This window comes from Petromyzon marinus, chromosome 44, assembly GCF_048934315.1.
Source record: "Petromyzon marinus isolate PM22_M1 ecotype Great Lakes invasive population chromosome 44, UKy_Petmar_22M1.pri1.0, whole genome shotgun sequence".
NCBI classification, from domain to species: Eukaryota; Metazoa; Chordata; class Hyperoartia; order Petromyzontiformes; family Petromyzontidae; genus Petromyzon; species Petromyzon marinus.
This window is the reverse complement of record NC_133710.1, coordinates 2872116-2895281: the sequence shown is the minus strand read 5'-3', so window position 1 is coordinate 2895281 and position 23166 is coordinate 2872116. Positions and strand designations below refer to the sequence as shown.

Genomic DNA, 23166 nt, shown 5'->3' with positions numbered 1-23166 from the left:
ACCCGACACGGCCAATCAGTAAAAAATGTGTCACGTTGATAAAAGACAAATAAATTTTGATTTAAAGCTTTCGTGACTGCAGTAATTCATATTCTTAGTTTTTTCGGTAAAGTCACGTTGAAGAGAAACAACAAAATAACAAAATATATATATAAAACAATGAAAAATTCTCACGACGTTTCGACCATAACTCAAACGGTCATCATCAGGTGTGTCGGTTTGCATAAATTTATTTTTAAAACGGCACATTTATTTATTTATTTAAAAACACGTTGGCGTCACGCGCAGCGATTGGCAGTTTGCCCAGGACTAGTCCATCTATTTTTTTTTTTAAAAGAGGAGGGGGGAGACGAAATTTTTTATAATGTATGCTGTCTGAAAGCCACATATACAAGCACAGAGACAATTTCAACCGAGAAGATGGATTCTATCTTAGCAATCATTGGAAAGATTTGATAAATCATTTCAGTTCTTGATTGATTGTTCACGCTTACAGTGGCTTTCAGACAGCATACATTATAAAAAATTTCGTCTCCCCCCTCCTCTTTTCAAAAAAAATAGATGGACTAGTCCTGGGCAAACTGCCAATCGCTGCGCGTGACGCCAACGTTTTTTTTTATAAATAAATGTGCCGTTTTAAAAATAAATTTATGCAAACCGACACACCTGATGATGACCGTTTGAGTTATGGTCGAAACGTCGTGAACATTTTTTATTGTTTTATATATATTTTGTTATTTTGTTGTTTCTCTTCAACGTGACTTTACCGAAAAAACTAAGAATATGAAAAGACAAATAGTTCACTACTTTAGCCCACCGGTGTGTTGAAGAGTGGATCCACAGCATTTACAATTTTAAGTACTGTGACGTTTCGCTGGTAATTACATCCAGCATTATCGGGCGATTTGCCAGAATAGTGAAGTCCTCCACCTGCTCCCGTCTTAAACAGAGCAGCAGGGTGATGTCATCATTTAACCCGATCCGGTGCAGAGATCAGAGGCGGGGTATTGTAAATATATAAAAGATTAGTAATCAGTTAATTGTTATGATTAGTAATAAGTTGTAATGTGTATTATTTAATAACTGAACCCAATCACGATACCCAATCAGGTGCAGAAATCAGAGGTGGTGGAGAGGAGGGGGTTATTGTAATAATATACGACGTTACTAATCAGTTAATTAGTATGTGTTTCCCCTATAAGGAATTGTAATATGTATTATTGAATAATACGCTTCCAGGCCGCACTATGTCTGTAGCTGTCAGAGCGATTACAGCTATTTGCATTTATATTCTTGGTTCTTTCGGTAAAGTCACGTAGAAGGGAAACAATAAATCAAAATCTATTTGCATTTCTCTCAATTTCAAAGGATTATCTAATTAGTCTTGGCCAGTAATAATGAGTTTTACACAACACTTCAACGTTATCAAAATCAATTGAGTGGCCTTGTTGGCAAGCATGTTATTTGTAATATATACTGTCCACAAACTTTGCAGGACTCTTGAAAAAAAACCTAATGAGACTCGGTGAGGCGTCCCTGGGTTAAACACGCATTATACTAAAACAAAAATCATAACAGCCTTGCTCAAATTTTGATTTAAAGCTTTCGTTACTGCAGGGATTCATATTCTTGGTTCTTTCGGTAAAGTCACGTAGAAGGGATAACAATAAAATAATAAAAATATAAAACAATAAAATTCTCACGACGTTTGGACTGTAACACAAGCAATCGTCATCAGGTGTGAAAACCACAGTAAGAAAATTTGTGGTTTTCACATCTGATGATGATTGCTTGTGTTGCAGTCTAAACGTCGTGAGAATTGTATTGTTTTATATTTTTATTATTTTATTGTTTCCCTTCTACTTTACCGAAAGGACCAAGAATATGAAGCCTTGCTCAAGTTAAGGGCCTTGTAAGCTACTGACCACGTGCTGGACAAAATCCTGTGCCTTGCCTCGCGGCGCGTGCTCCGATTTGAATTTAACGTCTGTGTGACGTCACGTCGCCTAGGAACGCGCGGCCCCGCCTCTGTTTACGATGCTGACCAATGGGAGCGCGGCCCCGAGGCAGTAGGGGGTGGGGGGCGTGGGGCTCCCGTGATGCAACGCGCGCCCGCCCAGCGCCCCCCCCCCCTGCCGCCATCTTCGAGATTTTAACTGAGGCTTCTTTGAGGTGAGGATTTTGAAACAAAACCTCCTCGCTCCTCACCACGATCACTGTGGGGCATATCGTGAGTACTACAGCAGCAGCAACAACAACTACTGCTGCTGCAGTGCTACGGTTGTGGCGACGGCGGCGGCGACGGCTGCTGCAATCCGTCAGGGCTGGTGAGAGAAACTCCCACAAACAACCCCCGCACGTCGGCCTTTGCCACACCGCCGCTCGCCGTCTTCTCTCGCCTTGTACAATCATCGCGTTGTCGTCGTCATTTAGGTCGGCAACGTGTGCTGTGGCGACGATTATCAACGCGACGGGCTGTGTATTTCTATGTGCGGTGTTGTGTGTGTGTGGGGGGGGAGCGGTGGTGTAGCGGATAGCGCTACGCTGTGCTACGAACCCGGCGACCCGAGTTCGATTTCCGCTCACGACGACGATTATCTGAACCGGTCCTGGGCCTCCTCCTCCTCTAGGTCGACTCGGCCTCAAATGCGTACCCGGTGCGGTGTGTAGTAAACATCGCCACTGGGGGAGACAAAGGCGGCCGGGCGTGGTGCCGTGCCGGCCTTCATAGGCGCTACTCGCTAACAGCACTTGCCCCCCTCAGTCTTTTTGATTTAAAAGCTTTCGTGACCGCAGGGATTCATATTCTTGGTTCTTTCGGTAAAGTCACCGCGTAGAAGGGAAACAATAAAATAATTTTAAAAAATATAAAACAATACAATTCTCACGACGTTTCGACTGCAACACAAGCAACCATCATCATCATCATCAGGTGTGAAAACCACAGCAAGACGATTCCCTTCTACGTGACTTCACCGAAAGAACCAAGAATATATATACACCCTACGGTCTTGTTACAGGCTACACGGTGGGGCATCTTTGCGCGCGACAAGGCAAGGGCCTTCATCCAGCAGTGGAGAGACCGGGAAGCTGATTGACGCCTGCTGTCGTGGGGATTATTGTTGCGACGTTACTTTAAAACGAGTGAACATCTTCGCCGTGGCGATCGTAGCCGGAGTTGCGTGGGGAGAGAGAAGACGACTCGGTTTGACAGGATGGACACACGGCGTTCAACTTCGCTGTCTTTAAAACCGCAACCTGCGTCGTTGTCGGTGGTCGCTGCGCGCTGATGATCGGTCCGCACCTTATTGAAGATGTGGGGTCGTCCATCATCGAGTAAGGTTACGCAAAAATTTGTTGAAACTTGACCTCTCCCCTTCTCCCCTGTACGCACGCGGACTTTTTAGACCTACCACCTGCGAACGTCCGCCTGACGCACCCCCCCCCCGCCCCCCCCCGAATCCTATAGAACGGCCGATATTTAATCCACGCAGAAACGATCAAGGATTAATAATAGTAACGTGTTTAAGCAAACAGATAGTCCACCGCCGGCTGCATTAAAGAATTAAGCCTTGGCCACTAATGTTTGCCGAGCTGCGTGCTAGCTCGCAGTCAGTGGCACACAAGTGACACCTCTCTCCCACAGTCCCACTTGGCCCGGCAGTACTTGTGGTCTGACAACTGAAGAAACTGAACTGTGGCTGATTTGAAGGGCAATGTAGACAAATTAGTATCGAGGCTTCACCCCTACTCCCCCCCCCGTTTCCTGTGCGTACGTACATTGTCAGTAGACCCCCCCCATACGCAAGCGTACGCATTTGGGTTAAACCCCCCTCCTCTGTCCATGCGTGCGTACGGACTCAATGTATGCCCCTGTCCTCGCACAAAGTTTTTTGGAGTTACGCGAGAAGAACCACGACAACAACAGCGCCTGAGGTGGAGGTGCGAGGGGGATTTAAATCGCAGGGCCCCGGTGGGAGGGTAACGGCAGTCGGTGTGAGGCCTGCACGCAGGGCAGCCTCTTTGGTTCGTGAGGGTGCAGACATAGAGAGAGCGAGACACACACAGAGATTCATCATCACCGGCGTCGTGGGGAGAATCTGAAGTTGTGGAAACGACGGGCGGGGGAAAACTGCCGTCCCCGTATTTATTTCGTCTATCATTTTGGTATGTTCTCGACAAGGAGAGACGCATCGTAACAGACAGTGCGTGCCGACAAACATCTGGCCCCCGTGGAAGCCGATCTGACTTTCATGTCGAAAGACGGAACGTCGACATGGCCCCAAGAGGTTGTTGTTGTTTTTGTTGTTCTCGAACCGATGCCGCTGCAATTATTCGCACTCGAGGAAGGCCGCGTGACTCATGGATTGTGCAACAACAACGACAAACAAAACCGTGGTCGTTATTCAGTCTACGTTTGGTCTCTCTCCCTGGCATCAACGTTGACAGGGACGCTCGACTCTAGAGCTACTCCTCGTTTTGCGATGGTGGCGACCACGGTGTACTCACGTGCGGCAAGAGATTGCACGGCAACTCCGCACGGCGGACGGAGGCTGCCTCCCCCGATGCCGTGTCGGTCGTGGGGGGGGGGGGGAGCTGATCGACCGGACGATGAGACGAGAGCGGGGGGCAGTGCGGCCGCAGCGATGCGAGTGAGGTGGACGTTAAAAAAAAAACAACCGCGGTTGACATAGATCACCAGAGGCAGTAAAAAAATGAAAGTTGAATTCTTGATAAACTCAAGAAACCGGGATGGTGTTGATTTTGCAAAAAGCGACCCGGTACTGACAAATGAATGAAGAGGTGAATTGTTGATTTTCAAACACTTTGAATCGTGACGGTTCATTGAATTCAAGGGAGTGCGTGGCAGGAGCGGGGAGGCTGGTTGAACCGTTGTGTGTCCGACCGTCTCTCCACGCGGTGGCTGCCCACACAGATGCTGCATTGTTTATTGGACAGGGCAGCTTAGAGAGAGTGGAGAGTGGCCCCAGTCCTGGCAGAGAGGGTGACAGAGCGAAGCAGGCTTATTTAGGAGTCGTTGGCTGGGAGATGGAGAGTCACGGTATTAGTAATTTATTTACCTCCAAGAAAAAAAATCGCCAACAACACTGCCGTCAAAGAGAGAGAAAAAAACCAATCTGCGACGTTTCGGGAAATGACCCTTTATAACACATCAACAGTGAGGCCAGAGAGATACAGTTTAATAAGATGAGAATTACATGCAAAATACAATTTCTGATCGGTTGTTGAAATTGACAGGTTAACCGTATTGCTATTAATTTGCCTAGCGGGTTTTTTGGGAGCCTCACAAATCTCTACGTCACCCACCGACGCTTGCGTCGAAATTTCCGCGTCACGGGCACGCACCACCGAATCCAAATCAAGATCAGCCGATTGTTGAAAGACGAGCAGCTGAGACCGAGCAGCAGCCGAGGTTGGGAAGGGGGTGGCGCGGGGGAGCGTTGTTCCGTGACTGTGTGCGGCTGTGCCGAGTGGCTCTCACGCTGTGTAGGGTCTTGCACTCTGGCAAAAGGGACAGTTGTGCCCCCTCTCCGCCTCTAAGTTTGCGACAGCCGTTCTATGTAATGGACCGTATTTGGTATATTTTTTTTATCTCTCAGGGTAGTAACATTTAAATAAGATATTCGCAGGACGAGTTTGCTCCCCCCCCCCCTTTTGAAATCCGTGCGTGTGCCACTGCTTCCGAGATAGGAGCCGTTGATTTTTTTTTTGGTCTGGTACCGTTTTTTAAATCCCCCCCACCCAGCAGTATTAAAAAAAATCACCACAGTAAGTCGACAGATTGACTTAACTGTGGGGTCTGGCCAGGGTGGAAGAATCGTCTTCTGATTCATTTAGTTTATTGCTACACTTTGTTTTGTTTCGTTTTGCTCTGTGATGCCACGGGTCTCTTTTTTTTAAATGTGAAGTATCCTGGCGGTTCTTGAGACCTCACCTGGTTAAACAAAATCAACTTGTGGCCACATTCTCACCAGAAGGGCCCTCAAGAGCTCTTTCAAGTGGAAGAGGCTTTACCATCAGCAGTGTCATGAGTAAGCAGTTTCAGGGCTGTGTTTAGGCTAATGATTCTGTACAGACCTACGTGCCAATTACCGAACAACAGGCAGTAACAATCGTCCCATTTAACGTACCGGTAATTGCAGCACTACGTTTAGGAGAGCATGAGTGTTTACTGCCTGTCGTTCAGAAATTGGCATGCAGGTTCGTACAAGGAATGCTGTGTTTGGAGCCAGACGAAACGCAGTTGGCGCTTGTCCGCTAAGTTGTGTCGCATGGCTGCCACCCGCCGTCAGTGTCGCACACCCGTGATTTCTCAGTGTTTTTTTTGTTGTAAACATAGTTTCTGAGAACAGGCCCAAAGCGCCCAAAGATACCAAACAGCCAGCAGCAAGCAGCACTTTCAAAGTGGTAATAGATAAAGAGTTTTTTTTTTATTGAGTAAGTGTATCAAAAGACCTTTGGGAAAGAGACAGATTGGAGAGAATTCCAAAGTAGAGTGGTGCCAGGAAAGAAACATAAAGTCAAGTGTTGTGCCTGCAATGAGTAAGTTGGTGAATGAGTGAGCGTCTAGTAGATTGAGTGCTCAGCCATGGATGGAGGAATTAATTGAAGTTATCGGGAACAGTAACCACATTAGTCGTGGGTTTTGCATGCAAGACAGTCGAGCGCTCTCTGTTCCTCAATAATTTGAAGGTACCCCCACCCCTCGTTTACATCAACTGATTACATTCAGCCCATCATCCTTCGAGGGTCAATAAAATAGGTACTACTTTGTGGTTGTCCTATGGGTAGACTTGCCCGCGCCATAGGATAATGTGTGCAAGCAACAGGATTTGTCGTATGGATAAATTATTTCCCCCTTAATAGGACAGTTGAATTTCCACCACTGGCTCGGGACTTTAAGCAGTGATCATTTGAGCAGCAAATTGTCTTGGCTTTTATTAATATTTGTGAGCGATTGGTATAATTTAATCGATGGCTTGGCTGCAGTCTGGGCTATAGAGGCAGAGATAATGGGGGAGGGCGGTGGAGGTCTCTGAGCTGCTGGACTCTGCTCTCTAATCTCGTTTACCAAATGAGAAATGGGTGATGCGTGAGGGAGGCGATTCTTGTTGTTTTTATTTGATTGCAAACGACAAACGCGAATGAATGTTGTACGCTGTATGTAATCTGTGTCGTTAATTGTCAGAACGATTACGAATTTGGGTCTTTGTTTTCATCTCTGCCTGGGAACAGCTGTAGGGGGGCGGTGTTTGTATCACGGCCGCCCTCTTCGCCGTGGCACCTGCGCCACTGCTGACTCTGATGCAACCCCGCAGCTGAGCGCCTGTGCAGGTCTCTTCCCTCCCCATAGCCACCTCGGCAGCGGCAGCAAAAGCAGCTGCTTCTAACAGCTGAGGTGTCTATGTTTGGCCAAAAAGATCCCAATGTGGGACCCTCCTGTGAACGTCTTGCGAGTATGTGAGGCGTTTCTGGATAATACATGCCGTCATAATTAATGATTGTTTTTTTTTGTGTGTGTCGGGTCACTGAATGGTCTTGGCCAAATTTCTGTCTTAATACCGTCCACACCAAAAATCCACCACCCGACGGCAAACCAAATTAAATGCTTGGTGAGCGAAGCGATGAACACGCCAGTTGTCATTGTTCCAGCTCTCCGCTAAGTTGAAGGACGATTCTCACAGCCAAATGAAGCAAGTTAGATGAATGCCCTTATTGTCTGCATTTAGAAGATATGTGTATTGTTCCTTAATTTTAAGATCCGCCGGTTTTTTCCCGTACATTGGTTGGCGAAACCCCGTGCGAGTCGACGTTATAGCGCCGCGTGATCTGCTGCTAGTGCTACTCGCGTGGCGCTTGACTTGAATGGTGGTTTTACCTGGATTGCGTTTGCCACCCAGTGTCTGCAACGTTCTGATTTATTTGCCGTAATTTCCTTTTTTCTTTCTTTCACAAAGGTCCTCCGCGTGTCTTTCTTTGTAAACCAGCCCGAGGCTGAATGTTCCATACGTGCCGGCAACAAATACAATAAATCAATCTGGTGGCCACGCGACAGACGGGTGAACCTTCCGGTTGCGAGTCACTCGCTCGCAATTCGAAGGGCGTGATTTTAAATACTCGTTGAGGGTTGACTCGGCGCATCATCTCCTGCTGGGGGGGGGGGGGCTCTATAAAACGACTTCCACTTCGTGGGGAAATCAACGGTGGTTGTGTCCTATGGATAAACTTGCCTCCCCCCCCATCATGTGAATGTGGATTTTTTTTGGTATACCACTGGCTCAGGGCTGCTCATTTGAGCAGGAAATCATTTTGACTTTCAAATAATTTGCCAAGTATAACCCTCCTGTAAAAGCCTTGAAACTCATTAAAAGCTTTCACAAGCAAATATAATTATGTCATAAATTAATTATAGTTAAGAAAAAAATGAAAGTAATACAATTAATAGGCATTCAAGATTAAGAAAAACAATTTAGCGTCTTGTATTATTTGCTCATTAAATGACACAAGTAGGTCATTCTGTGCCTGCGACAATCACAAAATCCCAAGCCACCTACAGTGATAAAATCCATCGAACAGATGAAGCAACCAAGATTAACGGTGCATGATGTACATCAGGTACTCTCCAAACCTAACACCTCTTAGGACGTGTGGTCCCGATAGTACACCAGGCATTGTGCTTACAATGTGTGCTCCTGAACTTGCACCAGTTCCTCCGTAGGCTCTTCGATCGGTCATTGTACTCGCACTGTGCCAACGACGCGTAAGTGTTATTTGTGGAGTCAGAAACGGATGTTTTAATTGTGGTTACTGGTAACGCGAAATAAAAACAAATTCGGCAGCTGAGCGCGGAGGTGTAATGTGTCCCCACAGAGACCTGGGTGCTGCCCGGGGCCAGGAGCGAGCGGGCGGGCGGTCCAAACCGGCCGTGCTGAGAGGCAGCGGGTGGGAGTTTGGTAGCGCGGTCGAGCAACTCTCTGTGACGTCATGGACCCAGACTACGAGCACCAACACCGGCTGCTGCGGCAGATCAACCTGCAGAATACGGGCGTCGCGTCGCCATGCATGGTACGGGCAGGATACGCCTTGCAAGTTCAACTTGCAGGATGTTTAACTCGCAGTCATGCAAGAACATAACTAATCTACCTACATATGCATTATATTTCCTTGTTTTGTTACAATTAAAACCAAGCCCTGAGGCCGGTGGCGGAAGTTCCACATTGCTGTGATGGGTTGAGGTTGTCCGTGGAATGACCACTGTTGATCTTTACACAATATGGTGCTCATTCATTATTATTGCGCAATTGCACCTGCATCCAATTAGTTACTGTCTCATCAACCCTGCATCCGGGAACAACCCTTGCCAGGAGACATCGCAGAATGTGAAGGATGAAATGCAGCCTTGAATTCCGCTACAAACTCTCTTTCTGCTGCCCTTTCCCCGTCGCCCCCTTACCCCCGCCTCACCACCACAGACCCCGACGTCGCACCGTGCCCTCACCCCCAGCGGTTCCCCCTTCGCCTCCCCCAGCAAGAGCGGAGACCGCTTCATCCCCACACGCGCCGGCGCCAACTGGGGCATCGGTTTTCACTCCACGTCGGTGAGCGTGTGTCCCCCTTCCTGACCCCGTCGCAGCGTCTCACAGTCAAAACACCTTGGGAGCGCCAATTGGAGGTGGGGGGGGCACGGGAGGTTGTGGGGGGCGGAGAGGGGAAAGGGGTGGGAGGAGAGGGCGATTTTAGCCGCTGTTTATTGGCAGTGAGGGGGGTTGATGAAAAACCCATCACCGTTATTTCTTGCTTGATTGACCGTTGAGGCATTGGCGCTCACCTCCCGTTTACAGCCCGGCAGAGCCAGTGGTGGAAATTCCACATTGCTGTGGGGGTAAGTCTGTCCGTAGCAGAACCGCTGTTAATCTTCCCAAAGCAGTTTTGTTTTTTGTCAACCCTGGAGGGAGGGGTGATGGGCAGAGTGAACACTCCTCTTCCTCTGTCCGCTGGGAATTGAACTTGCAACCTACCGATGGCGAGCTGCTCGCCCTACTGCTGAGCCACCTAGCGTCGAAAAGACAAATGTATTCTACTCTCGCTTTTATTCCATCGGTGCTGTCGTTGTGACATGCCGTTAGATGAAACGCCAATTCAAACTCTCACAGCTCCGTGGCTGATAATGATGGTGATTCGCCTTGTAGGTTTTCGCAGCCGATGTCATGATTCACAATTTAATTTTGTATTAGGCCACGTAATTCTGCAATTCTAACAACTGTGCGGTATTGAAAATATTTTAAGCAAAACAATTAACTCCAACTTCCTGTTTTCATCATCTGAAGTTGCTTGACGCAGTTTCAAGTTAAACGTCATATCCATTAGCTTAATTCGGTGGCTAGAATTGTTCTTAAACTCACTGGTGAGCTGAAACAATAATGGAGGCACCTTAACATGTTTACATCTAACAGTCTGATTTGTTTGGGGGCTTTTACGACATTCATTTGACCAGTTAATTACGTGGCCTAGACCATGAATTTATTATGAATTGACGATTCTGACAATGATGTTTGCCCATGTTCCCGTGTCAACTGCTGGTTGGGCTGCGTTGGCGTTGCTGTGCGAGTGCGTGAATCAACGTGTTTATGGTATTTATTCTGGTGTAGGAAGAAAACAACAAGTCCCCAGGACAGAACCGAAAAGCGAAGGACGCAAGTGCTGACAACGGCAAAGGTATGGTCCAGTGTGCGGTGTTGCTGCCGCTTCCTTATTCACACGGAGAACGAGAGAGTGGCCCCTTCACACGTGGAGAATGAGAGATTGGCCCTCTCACACGTGGAGAATGAGTGGCTCCTCCGCATGTGGAGAATGAGAGAGTGGCTCCTTCACACGTGGAGAATGAGTGGCTCCTTCACACGTGGAGAATGAGAGTGTGGCTCCTTCACACCTGGAGAATGAGTGTCGCCCCTTCGCACGTGGAGAATGAGTGGCTCCTCCGCATGTGGAGAATGAGAGATTGCTCCTTCGCACGTGGAGAATGAGAGAGTGGCTCTTTCGCACGTGGAGAACGAGAGAGTGGCCCCTTCACACGTGGAGAACGAGAGAGTGGCCCCTTCACACGTGGAGAATGAGAGATTGCTCCTTCGCACGTGGAGAATGAGTGGCTCCTTCACACGTGGAGAATGAGTGGCTCCTTCACACGTGGAGAACGGAGAGAGTGGCCCCTTCACACGTGGAGAATGAGAGATTGCTCCTTCGCACGTGGAGAATGAGTGGCTCCTTCACACGTGGAGAATGAGTGGCTCCTTCACACGTGGAGAACGGAGAGAGTGGCCCCTTCACACGTGGAGAATGAGAGATTGCTCTTCACACGTGGAGAATGAGAGAGTGGCCCCTTCACACGTGGAGAATGAGTGGCTCCTTCACACGTGGAGAATGAGAGAGTGGCCCCTTCACACGTGGAGAATGAGAGATTCCTCCTCACACGTGGAGAATGAGAGATTGGCCCCCTCACACGTGGAGAATGAGAGAGGCTCCTTCGCACGTGGAGAATGAGAGAGTGGCTCTTTCACACGTGGAGAATGAGACTGGCTCCTTCACACGTGGAGAATGAGAGAGTGGCTCCTTCGCACGTGGAGAACGAGTGGCTCTTTTACACGTGGAGAATGAGAGTGGCTCCTTTACACGTGGAGAATGAGTGGCTCCTTCACACGTGGAGAATGAGTGGCTCCTTCACACGTGGAGAATGAGTGGCTCCTTCGCACGTGGAGAATGAGTGGCTCCTTCGCACGTTGAGAACGAGAGAGTGGCTCTTTCACACGTGGAGAATGAGAGTGGCTCCTTGACACGTTGAGAACGAGAGAGTGGCTCCTTCGCACGTGGAGAACGAGAGTGGCTCCTTCGCACGTGGAGAACGAGAGAGTGGCTCTTTCACACGTGGAGAATGAGAGAGTGGCTCCTTCGCATGTGGAGAATGAGAGTGTGGCTCCTTCGCACGTGGAGAACGAGAGCGTGGCTCCTTCGCACGTGGAGAATGAGAGAATGTGTAAATGCATTATATCTGCCTGTCTGTCTATAAATGAGGTCAAAGTAATGCTTGCAATGATCCAATGTGAACGAAAACTATAGTGTGAAGTTGTGACGCTATTTAGGGACTCGCTTAATTGCAACCAGCATCATCAGTTACATTGCGTTTGCTTAAATGCCTCAGAAACTCGAAGCAACCCTGCATTGCATCTCATATCAAACATTCGAAGGGCAGTGGCAGCTGTCCCTGTGCAGCACAAAGTGACTGGGCAACGGCCTGCAAGTGGGCATCAGTATGCCAGCGGGGGAGGGGCGACGATTGCTTCCACATGTGTGGTCCAAAGCTAAGTATTCTGCCGTGTAATTTGCCAAATTTGTACCGGGACGCACACACCCGATTTATTATAACCAGCTCTTGTCGAATTATGTCACGGGGATCATTAACGTCCACTGCGAGTGAGCAGCCGGCGACAAGTATTTTGCGGTTAATACGCCGCACGCCGCCCTGTTAACCTGGGTGGGTCACCCAGTTTGAACCGCGAACACGCTGCCGCTGGGCAGTCACCGGCCAGTTTCCACCGGTGCACAGCCAAACGCTCCTCATTGGCATTGCCCAAACGTGCCAGTGTAGCAGGATCCTCCCAATAACGAGTTTCTGTTAGGCTTCCTTGAGTAAATAAATTAACATGACCCTCCGTCTCTCAGCCACGACCCCTGCAAGACTCACACCGCCCGCCTAACCCTTCTAGAACTCGGCCACTCTCCACTCTCTCAGCTGCCCTGCCCAATAATGCGCACCATCTTTTGAGGGGCAGGGTCACCGCGTCAAGAGGTGGACCGGGCGTGCAGCGGGTCACCCCCCCCCCCTCCCCGCAAATCATGGGCCACGTCGAGGTGTTGACATCTCTCCCACCGCCCCGTCCCATCGGATTGCCGGTGTGCGTAGACAGCCTGGCGTACCTGGCGTTGCTCAAGAACGAGCTGCTGGGCGCCGGCATCGAGAAGGTGCAGGACCCGCAGAGCGAGGATCGGCGCCTGCAGAGCTCCACACCCATGAAGCGCAACCTCTTCCACGTGCGTACGGGCACCGTCGCGACCGCCGCCACCGCCGCCACCATAATCATTGTGACCGCCACCGTCATCATCACCACCGGCGCCACCACCGCTACCTTAATTATCACCGCCACCATCACCGTCATGACCACCGCTAACATCATCACCGTTATGACCACCGCTAACATCATCACCGTTATGACCGCCACCACCGCTGTCATCATTGCCACTTCCAACACTACCTTCATCATTGCCACCACCACGACGACGATCATTGTGGTCATCATCACCACCTCGCACCCTCGCGATGCTGCGTCGGGCACGGTCAAGGTAGACGCGTGATTGCGTGCATTGGCGCCGTGCGAGCCGCGCGCGCTCACCCCCCTCCATGCCCCTGGTGGCGTTGGTCTCTGCCCAGTACTCGATCAGCACCAAGCGCTCCAGCCCCGACGAGGACCACGACATCTCCCCCTACTCGCTCTCGCCCGTCAGCAACAAGAGGTCAGGTGACGGCGCTCGTCGCCGTGGTCGTACGACGACCGCAGAATGCCCGCGTGTTTTGCTTGTGGCAAATCGCATCTCGCGGAGATATGTGTGGGTGCACACAGTTTGCACACGGGAGGCGTGGACAAGGCAGCCAGAACCGACGCCAACGCTTTGCCTCGGCGCCGTGGTCCTGCATTCAGAATCGGAATATTTATTTATCCTGGAGGAATGTGCCGAGCTATAAAGCTGTTTTTCAAAGATGTCCAGTATATTGGGATGTTTTGGTCAACTCAATGAGTGTTCATAAACGTGGCAGGAAACAGGAGTACTCGCGAATGAACGTAGTTTTTGTGATCAACCAGCAGCGTCCGCGTGTCCTCGCTGTAGCTTGATTGTTTTGTAGATATGCACTTGGACTGCTTGTCTTTAGCTTTGTTGATGAGAAACTAAATACTTTAAATTGACTATCGTGTGTCCCTCCGTAGCGGCTGGTGGTGACGTCACCGCATTGGCAGCGTGTGGTGGAGAGACGCACCGTATGAACACACCCTGCACGAGTTCTAGATTTAAAATGCTTGTACACATGGCATCGTTAAGTGTATGATAAGTGCGTGACAATTGACACCCTGGGCACCCTTGCAAATGAGATGTTCCATATCCTGGGATTTTACAGGTGGCAGATTTTTTTAAAATAATACGAGAAAGGGTAAAACATTGTGCAGTGTGACACTTAGCGCAGTGACACGTAATGCAGCAATGTGCTGCGATCACACGACACTGCCTCAGCTAGGTTGCTGTATCACCGCTGAAAGTCACTCGAGTCTCTTACCTGTAGCTAAACTTACCGCTGGTGTCCGAGAGTCGGGGACACGCAGCCTCCACTGCATGTGGGGAAGTAGCCGCTCTTTAATTTATTTTTTGGTTGTGCCTCTCGCTGCATGATAGGAACAGTGTGGATGTTCGCCGTTTTGCGTCATCTGTTCTGCCCAGTCATTGCTTTCCCTTTGATGTCGACGGCCATCGTGTTTTTAATGCTCGGGGGATTTGAAAGCATGCCTGAGGTGGCTTCCTCTAAGGAAGTGAATGTGTTGGCCCCGGCCGTTTGTGTGGAGGCGAATGAGTGGCGTGTTGGGTTCCCCGTGGGAACATGGTATTATCACATCAAAGCGGCCCCTTGTATTTTTTTCTAGCATCGCGAGTCCAATTCAGAGCAAACCGCATGCTGGGATGGGGCTTCCTCTGTAGTCGGTTACACATCAATACAAACGAGCGATCCTCTGGATAGAGATTTAGCCAGGCCTCACGAGTGGAAAGGCATTGAATGGCGACGGGCATTAGTCAACAACAACAGCAGTGACTAAACAACATTTGACATGTTTAAATGCGTTGCACAGATTGAGCTGTTGAGAAAATAGAGAAGATATTGAAAACAAATATTTGGACTTGGGAAAGCTTTATGTTATTTTAAAATAATGTCAGGAAAACAATCAAGTCTGACTCGCTGTTTCATGGCTTGTGGATGCTTGACGCAGCTTCAGGTGAAATGTCGCAAATCTAATCGCTAATGTTGGTTGTGGGAATCATTCTTCAACTTACCGCTGAACTGAAACAATGGTAACAGGTGCATTAAATACTGGTAATGCAGTCATCGTATGGCCAGATCACGTGGCCTACTCCAAAATCAACTATGAGTCATGATATTAGCGACAATATTAGTGTCAAGTGAAACAAAGCATTGGGAGGCAGCGGAGTGCACTCAAAAGAGATGGCAGTTATAGTGATAATGCCATCTGCCGTGCCATCGTGAACGCTGCGCTAAGAGAGTATCTGAGCTCGAAGTCAGCGAGAGGATTCAGTTGGCTCCGTGATTCGTACTTAGAGACCTCCCTTGTCAATGCACCACGTTTATTTCTAGAGATGATGATGATGATGAATTTATGATGGGTAGATACTCGTTATGTCGAGGTACCAACATCACCACCCTACTGCAATGCGTAGATGATGATGGATGAATAGATTAGGATCGTGATGACGTGTGACACTAAGGTCAACACTATTCTGAAAAATGTTTTATTTCTTTTCACTCAAATTAACACCCTCTGGTGTACTTAAAAAAACAGTTGTTGAGTTTTAATTGATTTCCATAACACCGTAATTAATTAAAACCCTTGCTGGTTCCTTTGCAGGAAAACAAACTAATTAACGCCTTCTGTCTCTCTTGCTCTCTCTCGGCAGCCAAAAGTTATTGCGATCGCCACGCAAGCCTACGCGCAAAATCTCCAAGATCCCCTTCAAGGTTTGTGCCACGGCTTGTGCTGCCGCCGATGCGGCGCGGCGGGTCGCCGCTCCGCGTTCCGTGGGACCGCTTGGGGTCGTGGCTCGTACCACAGTTGCGTGGGACCGCTTGGCGCCTCTCGGCCGCGGTAATTGGGGCTCGTCCGACGCTGCGCCGAGAGCACGGCGCGTTTGACAAAGCCTCGTTTTTTTTCTTTTTGGCCGCTGAACAACGGCCTGAAGGCCCAAAATGCCAAGTATCCGCCATGCCAGCAATGGCAGCGGACGGCGGTTGTATTTGGCTCGTATTGTTTTGTCTCGCCGCCAAGGTTCTGGACGCCCCGGAGCTGCAGGACGACTTCTATCTGAACCTGGTGGACTGGTCGTCGCTCAACGTGCTGAGCGTCGGGCTGGGCACCTGCGTCTACCTGTGGAGCGCTTGCACCAGCCAGGTGTGTGTGTGTGTGGGTCATGTAGCCCGTATGCCTAACTACCGCATGCCCAAGCAGCTTCTGTTTGGTCGCATAGAGGGGGCTAAACGGTCACGACATGGGCTGGAAAAGAGAAGAACTGATGCGGTACGGGAGGATGTGGAGCTGAGTGGACTTGCCGAAGACTGGTACCTGCGGTGTCAACATCGGCCTCTGTGGAGGAGGCTCGTGAAGGATGCTGCTACTGGGCAGTTGGAGGCAGTCGCCCTCCAACAACAACCGAGGGCAGAGGAGCGACGCTTATGACGAACGGAGCACCGGGCGGCTAAAATGGAGCAAGTTGGCACAGTAGGGGGTACAGCCGGTTCATCTACCAGTCATTTCACTCAGCCAACCTATGTCACCTGGGTCTGTCCCGAGACCTCCTGTCAGCGAGCCTTCGACACTTCACGTGGTGGCCTCAAAGTGCACCTAGCCTGGTACAGGCGCCGTGGTGATGTCACCGTCACTCAGTGGTGAATGGCGGTTATTGCTATTGGGGGGAGAACCTGCTTGTGCCCTGCTGCCTGCCATCATGATTTGCGTGTAGGTTTTTTTCAGCCATTGTCATGATTCGTAATCGATTTATTTTTTTGGGCGAGGCCACTTAACGATCTGACCAAATACCTGCCATAAGACCATCCCCAAACCCGACATAGCCAAACAAATTGAAGTGTCACGTGTGCAAGTATTTGATGCGCCAAGTTTTATTTGTTTAGCTCCCCCGATAAGCTGCACAATTCTGTATTGCATTTGTCCCATCAGTCTTAAGGCTGTACGTGTGTAGCAAGATGTTAACTACCTCGCCTAGTATACAGGAGGTTGTGGGTTCGATCCCGACCCTGACGCCTATTATATATTTGGAGTTTGCGTGTCTCTCCCTGTAGTCGTGTGGATTTCCTCCGGGTCCTCCACTCTTTCCATCCACATTTAGAATCAAAATGCGTTTAGAGCATTTGGCTGCTATAAATTTCTACGCAATAAGCCACTTCGTTGAGCTATCGTTTGTGGCCAGGTCGCTTCTGAAACGAGCTATATAGCTCGGCGGGCCTTGCCTGGTAAAGTGAAATAGGATTAATGTACGTTGAACGTCTTTCGGACCGTACACCGCGAACCCTGCTCATCTTAGGTAATGGGGGGGGGTGTATCTTTTTCTTTGTGTGTGCGCTCAGGTGACAAGGTTGTGTGACCTTTCGGTGGACGGGGATTCGGTGACATCTGTGAGCTGGTCAGAGCGGGTAGGTGACTTGGCTGTCCCCGCGACACCACTTTTGACTCAAACGAGCACGCGCTCGCCCGCTCTCTAAGCTCCCGCTAACCGCCGGCTGCAGCATGGTCACCGTGCAGAAGAAATATCTAATTGCAAATGCCACGCCTCTTTTTCCACTGCAAATGCAGGGAGGCGCGCCGGGTTTTTCCCCCCCCCACTGAAGAAGCGCACAAGCCGTGCCGCTGAAGTTCCGCGCGATGAACGTCGTCGTCGCCACTGCCATTGTTATTGTTGTTGTTGTCGTCGGTAGTGAAGTCTTCCCCGTGTTCACCGTGCAGGGAAACCACGTGGCCGTGGGGACCCACAAGGGACTCGTGCAGATCTGGGACGCGGCCGCCGGCAAGAAGATCAACACTCTCGAGGGGCACACGGCTCGCGTTGGTGCGGCGGGGGGGGGTACAGTGGGGGGGGGCGGCTACGGTGGGGGGCGGTTATGGCGGGGGTGGGGTAGGGCGGGCGGTAGTACGACAGCGGTGGGGGGGGGGGTTATGGCGATGGGGGTAGATGGCAGGGAGGCATCGGGCCGGGGTGGGAGGCACCTGGAGCAGAGCATGGATTCGTTGTTTGTGTCGACTCGAGTGAGCAACGAAAGCGAATCCACAGACGGAGTCGTGGACTCAAGTCGAAGCGACGTGCTGTTCAGTCGAGCGTTGAGGCGGTGCTCACCTGTGTGTACAGCCCTTGGCCACTGAGGGAAAATGTAGCATTCCTATGGCTGGGGTGAGTCCATCTATAACACAACCATTGTTGACTTGAGCACACACTGGTATTCGTTTTATTGACCCTAGAGGCATGATGGGATGGTGGGCGGAGTCCCCAACCAACATTTTAACTGGTAACCTTCCAATTGCGAGCTGCCCGGCCTGATAACAACTTACGAATGACAAAATAAAATCCACAGACTGAGGCTACGACTAGACTTACGCAGGCTGTCGTCAACTAGACGAGGGCTTCGACTGAAGTGCCCAAATGTCCCCCTAAACGAACGCCGCCTCCGCTGTCTCGCCGCCGGTGCAGGGGCGCTGGCGTGGAACGCCGACCAGCTGTCTTCGGGCAGCCGCGACCGCATGATCGTGCAGCGCGACGTGCGGGCGCCGCCCGTCACCACGGAGCGCCGGCTGCAGGGCCACCGGCAGGAGGTGTGCGGCCTCAAGTGGTCGCCCGACCACCAGCACCTGGCGTCCGGGGGGAACGACAACAAGGTGCTTTTGTTGTCTGTGTGTTTGACTGTGTGTGTGTGGGGCCACAGTTGTTAAACGGTACTGGTAAACCGGTAAGCATTCACGTCGTTGATTTGAGTCCCCAAAACCAATAATCATCCGGTGGAATTTTATTAACGATTGCGACCAGTTGCCGTAGTTTCTCAGTTAAAAGGTAACGGTGCAACCGTGCAACTGCTAGCTCGCGCCACTGCTGGCGGAAGGGCATTCCACGAGCGGCGGCACCAGAGGTTATTGGCCCGTCCCTCCACGCCGAAGTCTTGACAGAAGCGGTGGGCGCGCGCCCACTGGCGTCCGCTGGTTTACACCCCGGGCAGCTGTTTGTGTGGAACGGCTCGAGCCTGAGCCCGGTGCAGCAGTACACGGAGCACCTGGCGGCCGTGAAGGCCATCGCCTGGTCCCCGCACCAGCACGGCCTGCTGGCGTCGGGCGGCGGCACGGCCGACCGCTGCATCCGCTTCTGGAACACGCTGACGGGGCAGCCGCTGCAGTACGTGGACACGGGCTCGCAGGTGTGCAACCTCGCCTGGTCCAAGCACGCCAACGAGCTGGTGAGTGGTACCGCACGCACGCACGCACGCACGCACGCGCTAATCGCCACGACGGTCGCCCATTCGCCACCGAGTGATGGCAAACATCACCATCGGCGCTTGTACCCGGCTAGGTGCGCTTTGAGGCCGTCGCATTGAAGTGTGAAAGGCTCGCTGGCAGAGGGGGGGGGGTCACGGATTGGCGCAGGTTTTACGGTTTGACTGAGATGACTGGCCCGTGCAACCCCACTGTGGCGTGCACCCTTTGTATACAGCTGGGTGGACAGAGGCAGGGAGGATGAATAAACGTTCCTTATTGCTCTTCACCTCTGCATTGAAAGTCCAGTGGTTGAGCTGCCCGGCGCTCCCACTCGTTGTGAGCGTCACTCCTCCGGCGACGTTGGATAATCTCTCCCTTCAGTTTCTTCTGATGTTTGGTGAAGATTTGGCTCGCCCGTCCACCTCTCCACCAACGTCATTCCAGCCCAGATTTTGCGACGGCGTGCACGCTTGCCGTCTCCGCGCGTAGATGTGTGTGCGTGTGTACATGCGAGAGGCTGACGGCGATCGTTGCTGTCGCGTCCCCCTGTGCAGGTGAGCACCCACGGATACTCGCAGAACCAGATCCTCGTGTGGAAGTACCCGTCGCTCACGCAGGTCGCCAAACTCACGGGGCACTCCTACCGCGTGCTCTACCTGGTGAGCACGCCGGCAGATACGCGCGTACCGATACGCGCCCATTTCACACCAACACTTTCCCTGTCTGCCCTTCCTTGAGTCCGTCACCTCTCAGTCTCTCTGCCACACCCTTCTACTGCCTTCCCTCACTACTTCTCTGTTATCTGTCCCTCTCATTGCCTCCGTGTCTGCCTTCCCTTGCCTGTTGAACTCGGCCGCCCCAGCCTCTCACGTTTGTATGTCTACGGGCGTTCATGCGCGTGCGCGCGCGTGCGTGTCTAAGTGCATGCGTGCGTGTGAACGTGTCTGTATGAAGCATGTGAGTGTGCATGTGTCTGTGTGTGCATGCGGAGAGAAGTGGCTTGCGCACTGCGCTACAAACCCGACCCACGTTCAATTCCCGCTCCGACATCGGTGATTAATATCTGAACTGCTCCTGGGACTTCCCCCTAGGTTAACTTATCCTACAAATAGGATAAGTTAACCTTATCCTATCGTCATCTGGGCAAGCAACAAAGGCACCCAGGTGTATTGTCGGCCACACCATCCTCCCCGTGTGTTGTGCCCCAACCCTCCATGGTCGCCGCTCGCCTAACACCACTTGCCCCGACAGTTTGGTGATGCTACACGGGGGAATCTTTGCGTTCGCAGGCAATGTCACCGGACGGCGAGGCGATCGTGACGGGGGCCGGAGACGAGACGCTCCGCTTCTGGAACGTCTTCAGCAAGACGCGCTCCACCAAGGTACGGAGGGGTGGGAGGGCGAGGGGGGGGGGCGCTAACGAGGCTGCCGTTCAATTAAAATGTAAACCTGTTCCAAACCTGCCGAGTGTCTCAATGGTGGAGCGCTTGGCTCGCCACCGGAAGCTTGCGACTTCAAATCTTGGTGGAGGTTGACTCTGCCGCCCATCATCTCTCCCTTCAGGGTCGACAAAAAGGGTGTGTCACTTCGTGGAGATAATCAGCAGTGGTGGTCCTATGGATGGACTGGGGAATGGAAAATGTTTCACCTGGAAAATCCCTTGGGATGGATTCACATGTCGTTTGCAGGCTGTAATTTGGCGCTTGCGTAGCAGCACGTAACGACGCCGCTTATACGCAATTTTTTTAAATCTATCTGATGAGAGACCGCGTGCTGACAACGTTGACGATATTCAACAATATACAAATGTTATTTATTGGCCCAGATTTATAAGAGTGAAAATTTGTAATGGTTACTCTGTTTCCACGATGCCATGACACCCGAATTCAGAAGCCCGGTCAAGTGACGCATTTATCCTGACTTGCTGGACTCTGTCCTGAACGTGCTCTGTTAGGCTGTGAGAGTTGCTCGCTGGCAAGATGACACAATTACAATAGGCGAGTCGTTAAAACGTTCGTACACCGCGCGACAGTTGTGTTCTTTGGGGCTGCGTCGTGCGATTTTTTTTTTTGGAGGGCCCTCGCGCTGAAATCTGTCCCCAGATCATTTACGTGACCCTGCCCCAAAAAAATAAATCGTGGAATCGTGACACCGACCGTGAAAGACCTGCGCGGTGAGGTAACCTTGCAGGTGTGTTTGGATTTTGACGACCATTTTTGTTTTGCCTGTCTCGACAGGAATCCAAGTCTGTATTGAACCTGTTCACCAGGATACGATAAACCCACGCGGGGGACGACGACAGCTGTCATTGTCACACTCTTGGTGAGGCTGCGCGTGAGTTGGTGAGGGGCAGTGGTTGCGCTCACGGACAGTTTGCAGGTTGAGATTTTGTTTGGCCGGCTGAGAACTCGAGAGAGACCCAGGAGCGAACTGGGGTCGCCAAACTGACAAAAGCAACAGCACGGAAAACAAAGTCACGACCGTGAAGCAAATGGAAAATCGGAGCAAAGACAACAAAATAGAAATCGGGCAAGAGGTAGGAGAGTGAGATGAGAGGAGAGATGTAGGGAGAGTGTCTGGAGGGTCATCGTGTGAGAGGGGGAGAGGCAGGGAGAGTGTGTCGTGGAGTCGAGTGAGATGAGAGGTAGGAGAATGTATAGGGGGAGTAGTGAGATGAGAGGTAGGAGTGTGGAGGGGAATGGTGAGAGGTAAGAGAGTGTGTGTTTGGAGGGGGAGTAGAGCATCTAGTTTGCTTAGCGATGCAGCCTCGCAGTGTTAGTTTGTTTGCGTGACCAGTGCTAATGGCCGTGTCTTCTCCCACCCGCAGGTGTGTGCAGCACTTAAAAGACCTAGCACCGAGCACCTCACAAAGTCACAGAAGTGCTGGCTGGTCGGGCGAATCGCCACGTGTGTCGCATCTCGATTAATTACACCGCCGGCCGTGAAGATGCCGGCGCGCCGTACCGGCGCCTCCCGCAATACCAGGCGTGTACTACCGGCACTTTCCGTTACGGTTCCTATTCCTGCAACGTGGTGTCCCCGCACAGCGGGAAGATGCCCGTGAAAGACGGCTGCGCGCAAGACGGGGATAGGGTTTCATACCTGGACTTGTACATTCACATTTCCATCACTGGTCGCTGTACATTTACCGACCGTTACGATCGTAACATAGGAATAGTGTTGATGATAAAGCAAAAGTGTTGTGTGTGTGTGTAGTGGTGCATGCCTGTGTGTGTGTTGGGGAAGGGGGGTGGCGAGTGTGGTGATGGTGAATGAGGGGACCCCCTCGTCCCCCCCCCCTGAGCAACCCCTGTATGTTTGGCCCCTGTCATGGCGGGCGTGAGAAGCGGACTCGCATAAAAGTATAATTACACCAAGGTCGCTGTCGACGTTCCTGATTGTCCATTGACTTAGGCGTTTATCACGTTGGGCAGTTGTGGAAAGATTTGAATTTTTCCATCGTGTTGTCCGTTGTCCGACTTTTACAAATGGTCTATTAAATGCTCGGACGGTTCAAAAGAGTTCTGCAGTTGCCCATTAAGTTTGGTCGTTAAAAATAAATACCTGCAAGGGTGTTGTGCACGTTGCTCGCTTGTTCTCCCTCGCACGGGGTCCAACTCGGGCCGGTTTGTGGCAGGAATGTGTACGCACGCCAGTCGCAGCTCCACGTTTGGACTGACGCAACCGACGAGCGTATTTCTCAATGTGTGGAAGACGGGCAATGGCCCACGCGAATGAGACTCTAACGTTATTCTAACTGTTGCGTGCCCATGAACTCAGTGCGACCGTCAGT

General features: G+C 51.1%; 1 protein-coding gene across 2 annotated transcripts; it reads left to right on the top strand.

Annotated features, from left to right (window-relative positions):
* The first annotated feature begins 2050 nt into the window (after positions 1 to 2050).
* FZR1 (fizzy and cell division cycle 20 related 1) lies at positions 2051 to 22960 on the top strand. Of its 2 annotated transcripts, none has more exons than XM_032970833.2 (16): positions 2051 to 2172; positions 8893 to 9087; positions 9495 to 9620; positions 10671 to 10737; positions 12977 to 13104; positions 13502 to 13584; positions 15805 to 15865; positions 16173 to 16295; positions 17486 to 17551; positions 17862 to 17964; positions 18601 to 18785; positions 19121 to 19354; positions 19928 to 20032; positions 20663 to 20755; positions 21611 to 21695; positions 22201 to 22960. In XM_032970833.2, the coding sequence occupies exons 2-15, from the start codon at positions 9007 to 9009 to the stop codon at positions 21650 to 21652; spliced, it is 1497 nt and encodes a 498-aa protein (XP_032826724.1). In that variant the 5' UTR covers positions 2051 to 2172; positions 8893 to 9006; the 3' UTR covers positions 21653 to 21695; positions 22201 to 22960. The 2 variants fall into 2 exon arrangements, with proteins under 2 accessions (XP_032826724.1, XP_032826723.1); XM_032970832.1 differs by having other exon boundaries at positions 2107 to 2327.
* The last annotated feature ends 206 nt before the right edge of the window (positions 22961 to 23166 follow it).